The 13,594-nt window shown below is 31.2% G+C and overlaps 1 protein-coding gene across 1 annotated transcript in view; it reads left to right on the top strand.

Moving 5' to 3' along the window:
* LOC131848054 (uncharacterized) overlaps window positions 1-8,594 on the top strand; it is a 42,600-nt gene extending 34,006 nt beyond the window's left edge. The window contains exon 3 of the mRNA XM_059197810.1: window positions 8,467-8,594. Coding sequence (XP_059053793.1) covers window positions 8,467-8,594 — 128 coding nt within the window. The remainder of the gene's footprint in view (window positions 1-8,466) is intronic.
* The last annotated feature ends 5,000 nt before the right edge of the window (window positions 8,595-13,594 follow it).

The raw sequence follows: 13,594 nt of genomic DNA, 5'->3' as shown, positions 1-13,594 counted from the left end.
TAAGCATTTAAAACTGATTTTAACACGATCTGTTCGATTCGTTTAGCATAGGTAATTAGGGTAATGTTTACTGCTGCGCCGCCGTGCGCCAAGCGCGTGATTCACTGGCGTGGGCGAAGGCACCTCTACGACCAAAAGCGTCTTGTCCTGCCGCATCGACACGCTCTGTTTTTAACTTGACCCTATAAATAATGTTCTCATGACGAATAGCATTGACGCCAGCGCGCTACCAGCGAAATATACGTCAACCAACGATGAGACGTCACATGCTAATAATTGTTAGGGCGTTACTTTTACTGCAGTGTATTATTGCAACGAATGCTTATCAGTAGATAGTAAAATACGTATGAACTTTTATTTTATCTAATTATTATTACAGTACCATGGGATCGGTTCGTAAATATCATATTTTATATCCATATTAAATTAATTCAATTATGTGTACTGGGTAACCTGACGTTGTTATCTGGATGAATTCTCGTATTGACGGTGTACAAAGGAATGCCCTTCAGATGGATAACTACGCATTCGCTTCACATGAAAAAAGTATACACCAAAGTGTAGAAAAAATAGAGAATTATTTATTATTCAGCTGCAAACTGATTACATGTTCATTTTTTAATTGCTCATTATTAATTGTAAAGCATAATTATTTTTGCAAGCAGGCTTTTCTTTAAAAACTGTAATTAGGTATGAAACTTGCACATCCACCATCCACTTGGATACATTTAAATGGTACGCTTTTATATACATACTTTCCTTGATCTTCTATTTTTTTCAAATCTTAGGGTTTTGGTACCACAGTGAACTCCTATAATCGTCCTAATATGTGAATTTAACATTCAAATTAAATGTTTCAATGTTTGTTTGCCTGGTACTCAAACACAAATGCTTAAACACCTTATTGGTTCCGATAGAAGTTTGTTATGCACATAAACAATAATAATAATGATAATTATTGTATTAATATAAATCGCCTAACAATTACAAATGAATTATGTGATGTGTTATAGTATTCTGCAAAAAATAAATGCTAGGATTACCTTAGAAGGCAGGATGTGCCGGAATTTGCACAATGCTAACGTAACATTGTGGGCCTGTTATGTATGTAATATACGTTAAAGATAGATAATGAACTATACAGTTGTATTGTTTAGTGCGTATGTGCGTCCTCGTGACTATAGCGACGAGGCGACGCCGGCGGTTCGCGGCGCCGGGCCAGCAGTTGCAACGGCGTCGGCGTCGGCGAGGCCACGTCATCCATCCATCACATATCTCATCATATGCTATGAATAGAACACAAGCCTAGTGTTTCATTCCTCGAATTCCGCTCATTGTAAATAATGCCCGCATACTCACAGAACAAGCGTGAACCGCTCAAAACCTTTTCCTAGTCATTCATTCATCCGGTTAATATATTATATTACATATATTCAGTGTGTACGATTACGATAACCTATTATCGAAGGTCGTGTTTGTAAACATAACACGACGGCTTCACAATTTACTCACGCCCAAACGGTTTCATATCAAAAGGTCATACTGAAATATATTACAAGATAATTTAATGTGCGCTTGTCATAGTGATTATATAAATAAAGAAAAAATATAACACAATACTATTTCAAACATAAGACCCATTATTGTTTGGATGTCATCGAAAACGCGTAAACAATAATGAAAAATTATATGTACTACTAATCGTCCTTTAGATACAAATCAATAAACATGATAAAATTATTAATCAATAGATATGATGAATATAACCACATTTATCGAGGACGTAAGCAAACTATTTCGCAAAATATACTGTCATTTAAGGATGTATTTTATTTAATAATAGACTTATCATCATTTCTACGCTATGTAAATATCATACTGACAAACTAATTTCTGAATGATCTAAGATCAAACCTAATCAAATTGTGATATATAGAAAAAAATAATGTAATACTTAAATATTTCTTTATATACTTGTGACGTTACCTATATACAAATTAGTTATTCTCTTTTCTAAACATTTGATTACTCCTTAAATTAAACAGACATATATACTAATAGCCTCCTGGAATATTCCAGTCGATGTTGTTTTGACAGAAACCTTACAAACAACATTAGAAATACGTCATTTTAGTGCAACATAAATACTTGCTTTGAATGTTACATAGCTGTTCAAATAATAAATTTGTTTTCGTTTGAAGAGAAGCTGTGCCTATTTCAACAGTGTTGTTGTCAAATTACTAAGTTTCATTGTTGATGATGTATCTTACGCAGTGATGTTTTTGTTTGGACGATGAAGCATACGAATAACATGACTGTTCTTATATTACATATGCATTATTTGTCAGATAAGAAATTAACAAAAACACAGGACAATTTACACAGCATCATCTAGCTCGAAACTAAAATAGAGCGTGTACTGTATTTAGATATTAAATAATTTGTAGAAAAAAATATATATTTTTTTAAATACATTATGTATGTGACAGCCTCGGTGGTCTAGTGGTGTAGCATATAGGTACCGCTTTACTATCCGATGGTCGCGGGTTTGATTCCTCGTACGGTACAAACATTTGTATTCATGCGTATGATTGTTTGTATCGGTCTAGGTGTAATCTATGCATATGATATAAAAAAAAAAATATGTATTTATTTACAATAAAAAAATCATGTATTTATCTCAGTTGTTTAGTACCCATAACACAAGCTCTGCTTAGTCCCACGACTAGATGGCGTTGTGTACTGTCCTGAGATATTATTATTATGTATTTACAAAAAAATAATACATAGAAAACACACAGGCCAATATAAATATAATACTTATGAATACAAAAGACATTGTGCGAGGAATCGAAGCCGCAAACTTTGTAATAAAAGCAGAGTACTAAACCGCTAGATCATCAAGGACGTAATACAAAACAAAATACATACTATACTGATTATATTACAAAAAAATACTTTAAAATGTAAATCACAGGGATGGTCCGCTACTTGAATAATAAAATAATAAGTAGGTATAAATTAGTAAATTACACTGTAAGTTTTAATTTAACTGTACCCAAATTAAATGGTATTAATGTGAGAATATGACAATGCTCGATATTATTACGGTTTATTAGAATTAATAACTGATCATTATAATGAAGAAAAAAATTCCAAAGGTAATAATATAGTTTTGATAATACCTTATAATTTTGTCTATCATTATAACGACAGGACTCTGTCTAAAGTCTGAATATCCCTATAAAAATGGAATTATCTGCATTCTCAATAAATTACTATATTACGCTAGTTTTTTATATTTCTACAGACTTCAAAAAGATGAATTCTCTATTCGACTGTTTTTTGTGTGTTTACGTTACACGATAACTTCTTTAGGTAAATCAGCGTAACAACGATTTTAATGATAAATGAACATGACATTCTTAAAGTATAAAATGTTAAGTAAAATATTAAGTTGTTTAGTCAATAAGAGTAACCGTAGTTCAATCACCGCTATGGTAACCTCGATTACGTCTACGAAAAGAACCAAAAACGTAAGTTAATTATCGAGTCTATTTTTGGTACAAAAATAACTCATGTTTAGCTGGTTACATATCTACATCATGACTCACAATAACATCTTACAATATTTAGGGAAATCCAAGCAAAAAAACCTATAAGTCAATATTTACTCATTTTAATAGTCATTAATTAGATTTTGATCCCAGATAGATGCACTTTGCCGTCATAAAACCTGCTTACTAATGACTTCTGTGGAATAAGAAAATACTGTAGTCTTATTTATACTGGAGTCATAATCACGTTTCTTGATAGAGATTCCGAGTTCGATTCTAAGATGCGCCAAATATTTCTAGAATGGCTGGTGATTAGTGTTGCAAGTTGAACAATTACAAAAATAAAAAAATGTACTTTCAGATGATCATCTTTTGTTCAAATGAACATTGTAGGGTTTCTTATAAGAATATAAAAGACTGGTAAATAAATCTTTGGAAATTAAATCTGGTATTTAATTATTCTGCAAAGAACAAGGCCATAAATATTAATTAATATTCTATAAATTATTACTCAATTTAAATGCACTCAATTACCACTATGTATAACTCCCGATGTAAAAGAAGCATGTTACAAGTTTAACCTGTCACCGTAGCTCCTAAACGACTGAACCGATTATGATACTGTTACAAATAATTAACATTTTTATGGAAATTAAAAATAATTTCATGTACCATACAAAACTTTGTTCTAAGTACATTAATAAATAAATATAACAAGGTAATAAAGGTGATGTCAGATAACAATACCAACTATCTTGTTTGTTTGCATACGACATACTATTGTGCGGTGATTCAAACAGGATAGAACCGATTCCGTGAATGATGACTTCACAATGACGAAATAAACAATTTGGAGTAAACAAATTAACAGGTACATTGAAAAATTTACAAAACAAAATATTATAACAGTGTCATTTCTGTAGATATCTAGTCAAAATTTTACTCGAGTATAAATTGTATTACAAATGAAAACATAAAATAGTTGCTTCAAATTTGTTAAATTATGGCATAACATACACACGTATACAAAGAATGCAATAGAAACGACCTCGTTTTTGAAATCGTTCGAAAAATTTGTGACCATACGTAGCCACATTTAGACGCGCGACGTCGGTGCTACGGACGACTTTCAATAGACACCAGCTAAAAGACGTCAGAGGCTCAGCAAATATTGACAACAGCCAACCTGCTATTGTGTATCGGTGTTTTGTAATTACACCATACCTACCAACAATGAGAAAATTTACACGCTCAGTTTGGGCGTAGTGCCACCGCGCTACGTCAACCAACAAGATACTACGCTGCATTTGTATACCATATTTTACATCTTACTATTTTCCGTTCGGCGGTTGAATGACTAGGAAATTCCATATTTCTACAGCACTAACAGATAACATACACATAAGTTTTAAAGACTTTAAACAAACATTAATACCTTCTCCAGTTTATTATAAACGACAGAATCTACACTAATATTAGGACAGTTGAGAAATTTCTGTGAGTTTGTAATTGAAGTGCAAACCGCTAAAGCTGTACATACATAGATTAATTGTTGCTATAAAAACTGAAACCAGTGCACATTCATTTAGGAAATCCGATATATCTGAAATGCTGAAATAATTATGCTTAGGTGATTCAGAACGAAGATAGAGATAGAAGTTTAACTTAGTGTACCAAAGTTTTCGGATTTTCAGGTCTTGAAAATCCGAAAACTTTGGTAAACTTTATTTATGCTGGTATGTATTGCAAATAAGTTTATATTACTATATACACTTCTATTATTTCATTTAAATATATTGTGTATCTCTATGTATGTATTATTTTATGGTAGTGGTAGTACTTCGATGTCTAATCGTATTCTTCCATAAAATGTGTATGCACCAAAAAAAAATTACATTCAGTCATCTGCCCTCAGCCCGTTCCAGACATGTGATGTTTACGATATTTGGCTCACGATTACTACTTTTCGAGTTCACCTTCGTCGTTCACCTGTTCTACGCAACTACATTTGTCGACCAATTGCATGAATTGTAAAACTTATACTATATAGTTTATTTCCACTGGTGGCGGAAAACGGCGCTTGCTGAAAGACGTAAATAAGTTCAATGACCCCGACCTTGGTGGCGCCGCCGACGCAAACAATAGTGTCTTGGCTCCAGAGATTAAAATAATTGTCGTGTAACGGTAGGTATACTACCAATTAGTTACAATTTACGAATAAAAAGTTAAGAATATTTCTAATAAAAGTAATTTAGAAATAACAATCCTACATATAAGTTCAAATGACGATCTTATACCAATTGATGAAAACGATATCTACGACTACAACTACAATGTTCAAGAAATTATTTATATACTATAAAATACGGAAAGGTGTAAGTTAAATAGCAGAAACGTCCACTTTCGATTTTTAAGAAAAATAAATTTGTTTATTTTGTACTCATACATTTACATTATGAAAATAATTTAGTGTTTATCTATCAGTCACAGAGATGTTATATGTTTGACATTGTGAAAATATCTTCTATGAAGTTACATTGAATGTGATTGAAACAAAATTGACGTACCCGATCTGCATAATAAGGCAATACGTACGTACAAGACAAGACGTCGTGTGAACGTTAACGTATGTCGTAGGTACAATTTAGTAATAGATACGTGAAATTACAATTGGTTACATGAAATCAACCGAGGAAATTGAGTGATTTATTTTTTATATCTGAAAACGGATAGAAACTGATGTCCCATTTTCTAGAAAGTATTAACCTACCTATAGACACGAATACTATTAAGGTTACAGAACACTGAATGAATCCTCATTGATCGTCACGATACGACTAAGGTGTTATGATTCTATATTTAGCCATATATGCCTTATATCACCTTTTAAAACGGAACCACAGATTGTAAGATGTGACAGAGTTACATTCAAGGTGACATCGGTATGAGTATGCGTTCATATTGTTGTTGATATTGCAGTAAGACATTTATATTGTTGTTCATATCGCGTGCCGCCTCACATTATAGCTGCAACGGAACTCCTAATTGAAAATAACACGAATTTTCATGGTCGCGATAACATAGTCGATATTCAGGGATAAACAGACTTCCATTATAAATTCCAAACGAATTTTTAAAGTATTTATTGAAAGCCCAAAGATATCAAATTCATATCAAACATTTATGTAGACATGTTTAATTTAATAATTTGACAACGTTTATTTCATATAATTTTTGATGAAATTTGTAGGTTTCATTCTTATTAATGACAAACCTACACATACATACTAACTTCTAATAGATACGTTTGGGATTTTTCTCCTTCTCTCTAGAAAATTCAGGATTTTTTTCATTTAATTTATATGGGGTTTTCAAGTCAATAAGATTCCCTGTCATGCTCACTTAAATTTCAGACAGATGGTGGTGTGGTTAGATTGGTTATTGGGCTCCCTAAATGATGGTATGGTTGAACTCAATGATGACTGGCCAATGAGGGTTAAAATAAAAATAGACTATTAAAAATTGCTTTTATTAAGTGTATTTGAATAAAGATTATTTATGTTTCTAATCCTATTTCACTCCAAGCTCTATATGGACAGAAAAAATATAAATAAATAGAAACAAGACTTTACCTTCAATTTTAGATTTATCAGAAATTGTAATTATTATGTTGCTGACTTTACAAATTTTCACAAGAAGCAAATGGTATAAATATAAAGAAAATTTGAGTATGTTGCACGTTATATTGACATGAACGAATAAAATTAAACTACTTGTATCGAATGAATAAAGGTTACGCGGTGCGTTGGCTATAGACAATGATCTGTGGGAGCCCACACCACGCTCTCATGTAGTTCCCACGCGTGATATTGCGCCTGCGCAGATCCCGGAAATGACGCAATCATTCAAAACAACTATTTTCATCTATTGGCTTAAATTTTTACAAAGATTAACAATAATTAGGACTCTACATCTGGAAAAAACCAACTGAGATCTGAAATTACCCAGATCCGTTGCTTACCCTGAAGCAACCTTTTCATCATCCTCATATATGATGATAAATTAAGCAATTCATAGGGACTATTCTATAGATCCTAAATGCCATTGAACGATAATTTTTCCCAGTTATTTGAATTAAGAACTAAACTTTTAAACCGATATTAATAATTTGACTATGGGATAGATGTCTCACATAATATAAACATATTATTTTTATATGAAAATATGTAAGAACTAAGTAGGTACTCTCGATTACAAAAATTAACTTCTTCGGGACACTCTCGGCATCGCCTTAGTGTAGCTTGGAATAAGGAAGTCTAAGAAATTAGAATGAATACACACATTATGCTACAAGCACATATACAAGAAAGCTATTAAAAAAATGGTGTACTAGGTATCTCTTTTTAACATTCTCGAGGGACGAATACTCGTACACGCAATAACATTTTGTTGACTTTCTAGTCTGTTTGTCTCTCTATCTGTCTAGATATACATAAATATTCAGGTCAGTGTTCATATATTTCAATATGCATGTATATCTATTGTTTAAACTTTAAATACAAATCTTTCTAATATTATAGATGTCAAAGATTTTAAAGATGGACGTTTGTTAGTGAATTACAATTAAACAGCTGAAAAGATTAGTATGTCATTTTTACAGACGAGTCAAACCGTATCACATATACTAATAATACAAATCTGAAAAGTCAAAATATTTTAGTGTTAGATAGCTCATACATATCCAGAAAAGACAATATAACAACCAAAGCTAACATAGACGAAATTGCGAATCAGCTAGTATAGGATATGTCGTATTTGTTCCAACAGCATACAAATAGTTAAACATAATAATAGATTATATTTGTTTATATAGTATAAACAAATATTATCAATTATTATGTTGTAACAGTGACATTACGCGAGGATAGTGAAGACAATGTGACCATGAAGCATATTACCCGTTGTACAATATGGAATAAGTTCAGCAGAGGCAGGCAACCGGAATGCGACTGTTATATCGCAATAGTGCGGAACTAACCAACGAGGCGTCTTTACACCACGGCGATGGAGGGTCATCACCACGTCGGGACACTAATGAGATATGCCTCGTTGCTCAGCTATAATGAGCTGACACGCTCTACCATGTGGTGAGGCGAGTGAGCAGTACCACTTTGCTTTTACTCTATTCCTAAAACAACCAAAAATTTTTTTAATTCTAGTTTTTTATCTGTTCATGATACATGACATCATGTAATTCCCAATCCTGAGCTAACTTGAAACCGTCTTCAAAATGAGAAATTGAATTCAATTATATTCTTTTTAACTCACTTAAGAACCAAAATTAAAAAAAAATCAGAATCTAGTTAGTACCTAGTTTGTTACTTTAATAAAGTGATTAAAGAATTATTCATGGTCTGAACACACGTCTAATTTTTACATTTTAAAATGAAAACAAGCCACTAGTAATATATTTAGGTATTAACTGACATAGTAAAACATTAATAACATTTAACCATTCAGCTTGTTGACCATAATTCCACGTATTTACCAATAATACGTTTAATTATTTCAAAAAAAGTACTGTTACTTTTAATTTATTAAATTGATAAAAGACTACACTGTGCCCAAAAAAATCCTGATTCGCAGCGACATGGTAATGAAAATCTAATGAATTACTTTCTTTTCAGAGCTTGAATTGCAACTTATTCAAGCAGCCAACCACTGGGAATGGTACAATACATAAAAGCTGCCATTAAATTATACATCAGCTTATTTTCGAGTCAAAACAGTGATAGCGGTCGTGCTATATAACTGTCTAATAACATAAGTGGTGTTTACAAGAACAGAACAGTCCTGATAATGAGTGAATAACCTACACACGCGACAATGATGCTTTACAAATGCAAACACATAAACACAAAGGTCGAAAAGTGAGCAAGTTTTTCCTTATATGCTTTGGGATTGTTAGAAAAACAAGGAATTTTACTTCCCTACTAGTACGTAGATTTTTTTAATATTTACATTAAAACCTAACAATAATAATAAAGACCTAATAAACAGTGACAATCACAAAACAAATCTACTAGATAAATACATATATCATATAGTAATTGAAAAACCTGATAATTTTAATGTAGGGCATAAAAACGGTACGTTATAAGAATTCAATAGATTGTCCAATAATGATAAAATATTTCATTTTTTTTAAATCGCAATATATCCTTTTATTAATGAAGACTTATAATTATTTTCTCTCTTGTAGACAAGTAGACATGCTTTGTTGCTGATGAAAATTGAAAGAGTGTTAATAATTAATACTCTTTTTTATTATAAAGTTACTTTATAGTTAAAGTTAAATATATTTGCTTGTATGTAAAGAAACTTATAAAAGCTATGTATGTATGTATCAACGTCAAGTTCAAATTATTGCTAACTTTATTCTTTCTAAATTTCTATTATTTTTGCTATATTGTTTTAATAGTAATATTTTCACAGTTCAAGTGTCATTTATTGACAATGAAATGAATTTCAAAAGAAATGTTAATATCAAGAATTATATCTAAGTTATATGTAATTCTAGCTGTACTCCCGAATTCATCCGCGTGGAATCTAAATTTATTTTTCTAAAATAAAAGTAGCCTAAGTTACTCCTATATTACTGCCAATAAAAGTCCTGTCAAAATCGGTCCAGCTTTTTCACAGATTAGCCGGAACAGACAGACAGAAAATATTTTAAAAAGTGTTTTTTTTGTGTATATTCCGTATTTATATTCATATGCATGTAGTAAAAAACGGTTATTTCGATATACATATATATATATATATATATATATATATATATACGGTTGTATATATATATATATATAAATATACTACTTTAGATAAATTTATCGTATTCATTAGTGTTGTTAATGTTTGTGTTGATAATATTGTATTTTTTGGAATACACTTTTTGCTTTCTAAATCATTGTTATTTTTAGTAATTTGTTAGATACTAAATCACGCGTGGTATGTTGATAAGGTACTATCACCAGATATGTGTAGACATTTATAATTACTACATGATAATAATATTTATAATAGCAAAACGAGTTTGTGGTTTTAATGTTGTGCATCGTTTAAATTTGCTTTGAAGAATCATTCGGTCAATGGCTTTGAAAATGAAATTTTAATGCTCTTTCGTATGCAAAAGTATAAAAACAATATGTTAATGTAACCTGGCGCATGACGTCATCAGTCTGTATTTACTTAACTACGCACGAGAAACCAAGCAAAATAAGAGGTTAAAATTATTATACATTTTTCTTTACGATACAGCTTTTAAAAACAGGTGAACAATTCTAAAAATAACCAAGAACGTCCTTACCTAGAATACAAAAGTGTTTACAAGTTATATATATAATTTACTGTTTTGTTTAATTATTAAAGTACTAACTTTAAGCGTAAAAATTATCAGGTACCTACCTAATAAACGTCTCGCGTAAAACTTACATTTAAACTAGTGGTGTCAAAGAGGTCATGGCCCGTCTAGACTAAAGTATAACCTAACGTGGTCTAGACGTCTACATTATTTAGAATTTTCACTCGAGTTATTCCCCTCTTTAAATGACTCTAAATCCAAATGTCAGTCCCCATAATGTCTGCAATCCCAAGATTTTATGGTAACTTAAATTACTTCTGTGTGCTATGTTTTGGTGATAGATGCAGCCAACAACTGTCATAAATCAAAGATGTAGAACATAAAATATAATATACTATGATTACATTATTGCGAACAAGCCAAACCCGACAGTACAAGGGAAGAAGATATAAACAAAACTGTGGCAACTAAAAATTACAAATAGAAAATTATAAACATTTAAAAATATGATATGTTGTGCTAGCCAGCGGTCGACTGCAATGAAAACCTATACAACTACACTGTTACACATACTACACTAGAGATCACAACGGTCACCGTTATAGCAGTAATTGATATTCAAGGTATCACAAGTTGTCTATACGTTGCTACTCCTGAAGATTTATTTACATTGCTTTCATCAATGCAAGTGGTCAGTAATACACACAAGCATATTTAGAACAACCTACACAATAAAAACGATTCCTATCATTTGCTATTATTTTTGTATGAATTAGTAATTATAACATTTACAAAATGTGTAAATGATGATTCAAAAGTGTTTACATTAAGTTTATAAACAATAATGAAGATTTCTATACTATTTTATTATGCAAATGTATGGGAATGGTATGTAATGGTAATGGGAATATGGTTTTAGGCTCTATTAATTCAAGTTACACCGAGGTGAGTCGGCGTCTATTGCAAATTGGTAACTTTTGCACATTTATAAATAAGCTAATCAGCACCCACCAGTATTGCAATCTGATAGTTAGGGTAGTCATTGGTGAAAATTTATAATTAAGATGCATATATCTTAATAATATAAAAAAATAAATATACAAGTACAAGGAAATGCTGCTTGTGCCGCTTGCGATGACTCGCAACGGGGTTTCCATTCAGCGTATTATTGTTGTTACATGTTACGGATTTAGCACAGTGACTACATGCCGGATTGTTTTGTTTGTTTATGTATCTGTACTCTTGTGACATTGCAATGTATTATAAAAAAAACAGCGTCATCACTCTGGAACGAAACATTTCTCGGCAGACATAGGTTCCTAAGAACGGTATCCACCAGCAGTACCTACTAGACCAAACCTCAACATGTTTTGTGCTTCGGCACTTCTAATTGATGGCTATTAGAAAATTATAAAAAAAGATACTGTTTACTCTCTTGGCATAATATAAGCATGAATAAGAGCAATTTCTAATGTAAATGCTGAAGTTAAGGGGGTAGATCATTTATAGTGGCACAGATGTAAAATACTAGTTGCTGCCTACACAGATCACTGGATAACACATTATAAAAACGATAAATTAAAAAAAGTATAAAAATAGCGTTCAGTATAGAAGGAACATAAATAATGCATACACTGCATTACAAGTGTTTTTGCTGCTGTCAATACTTGGTAGACAATATCACATAATAAATAGGTATATAAATAGTTTTTACTAGTAATCACACACAGATACAATGTTATAAACTAAACATAGAAAAAATCAACCAATATAATAGTGTTGGTTTTGGTTTACATACTCTAAGATAAACGACTAGAAAATGTTGTGAGTTCAAATTCTACCAATGAAACAAAAGATCTAGATTAATCTAAAGGATTCTTTTGACACTTGAATGCTACCACGTACCTACTATATAAATTATGTTACTTTACACAATGATGGTATGAAAAAAAACTCTTTAGAAAGTTGTAAAAGTTATCACCGGGGGAAATCATTAATGTATGCATGATACTTGTCAACAACTTCAACAAGTAATATCTATTCAAGTCAGAGCGACTTGAAAACTTAACTATGTTCAAGTATTGAGGAAAAAACAACTACGTTGAAAACACCGCATAAACAACTCCTATCTCTATTTTATTGTTAAATATTTTCATTTAAGTCTTGGTATACATAAGTTTGTTTAATTCTAACTTAGAACTACAGTATTTCTATAACAACAACTACTTGGCTATTGTTTCGTTCCACGTGAATGAAGTACTGATAGTGGGAAAATCCAACATTTTAATTATTTGTTAAAACCTCTTATCTAACTTTGTAATTACATTATTATAATAGCGACTAGGAAACTTTGGCATAATAATATTTATTATGGTTTGCTTTCTAAAAGCTACTTGTTTTACAGGACTTTTAATATTATTATGACCTCATGTTACATGTGGCTCTAGAACCGTACATTAGTTGCTATAAAAGTCTCTAAGGCCCAGAAAATTTCTAAAATATTTACTCGTGACGCGTAACATTACAATGTGTATTTAAAATACCTAAGTAGTTTGTAAGTAATTTTATTTACAAAGAAAAAATATTAGGATTCTTTGTTGCTCTATCTGCAACACCTCTACGAGTCTTCTACAATAAGTTATGTATGTATATTCACCATCCATGTAGGAACAATAAT

The sequence above is a fragment of the Achroia grisella genome, unplaced genomic scaffold (assembly GCF_030625045.1).
Source record: "Achroia grisella isolate CSIRO2021 unplaced genomic scaffold, CSIRO_AGI_Agris_v1 utg546, whole genome shotgun sequence".
In the NCBI taxonomy this organism is placed as follows: Eukaryota; Metazoa; Arthropoda; class Insecta; order Lepidoptera; family Pyralidae; genus Achroia; species Achroia grisella.
The sequence above is the reverse complement of the archived record's forward strand: the minus strand, read 5'-3'. Positions and strand labels throughout refer to the sequence as shown.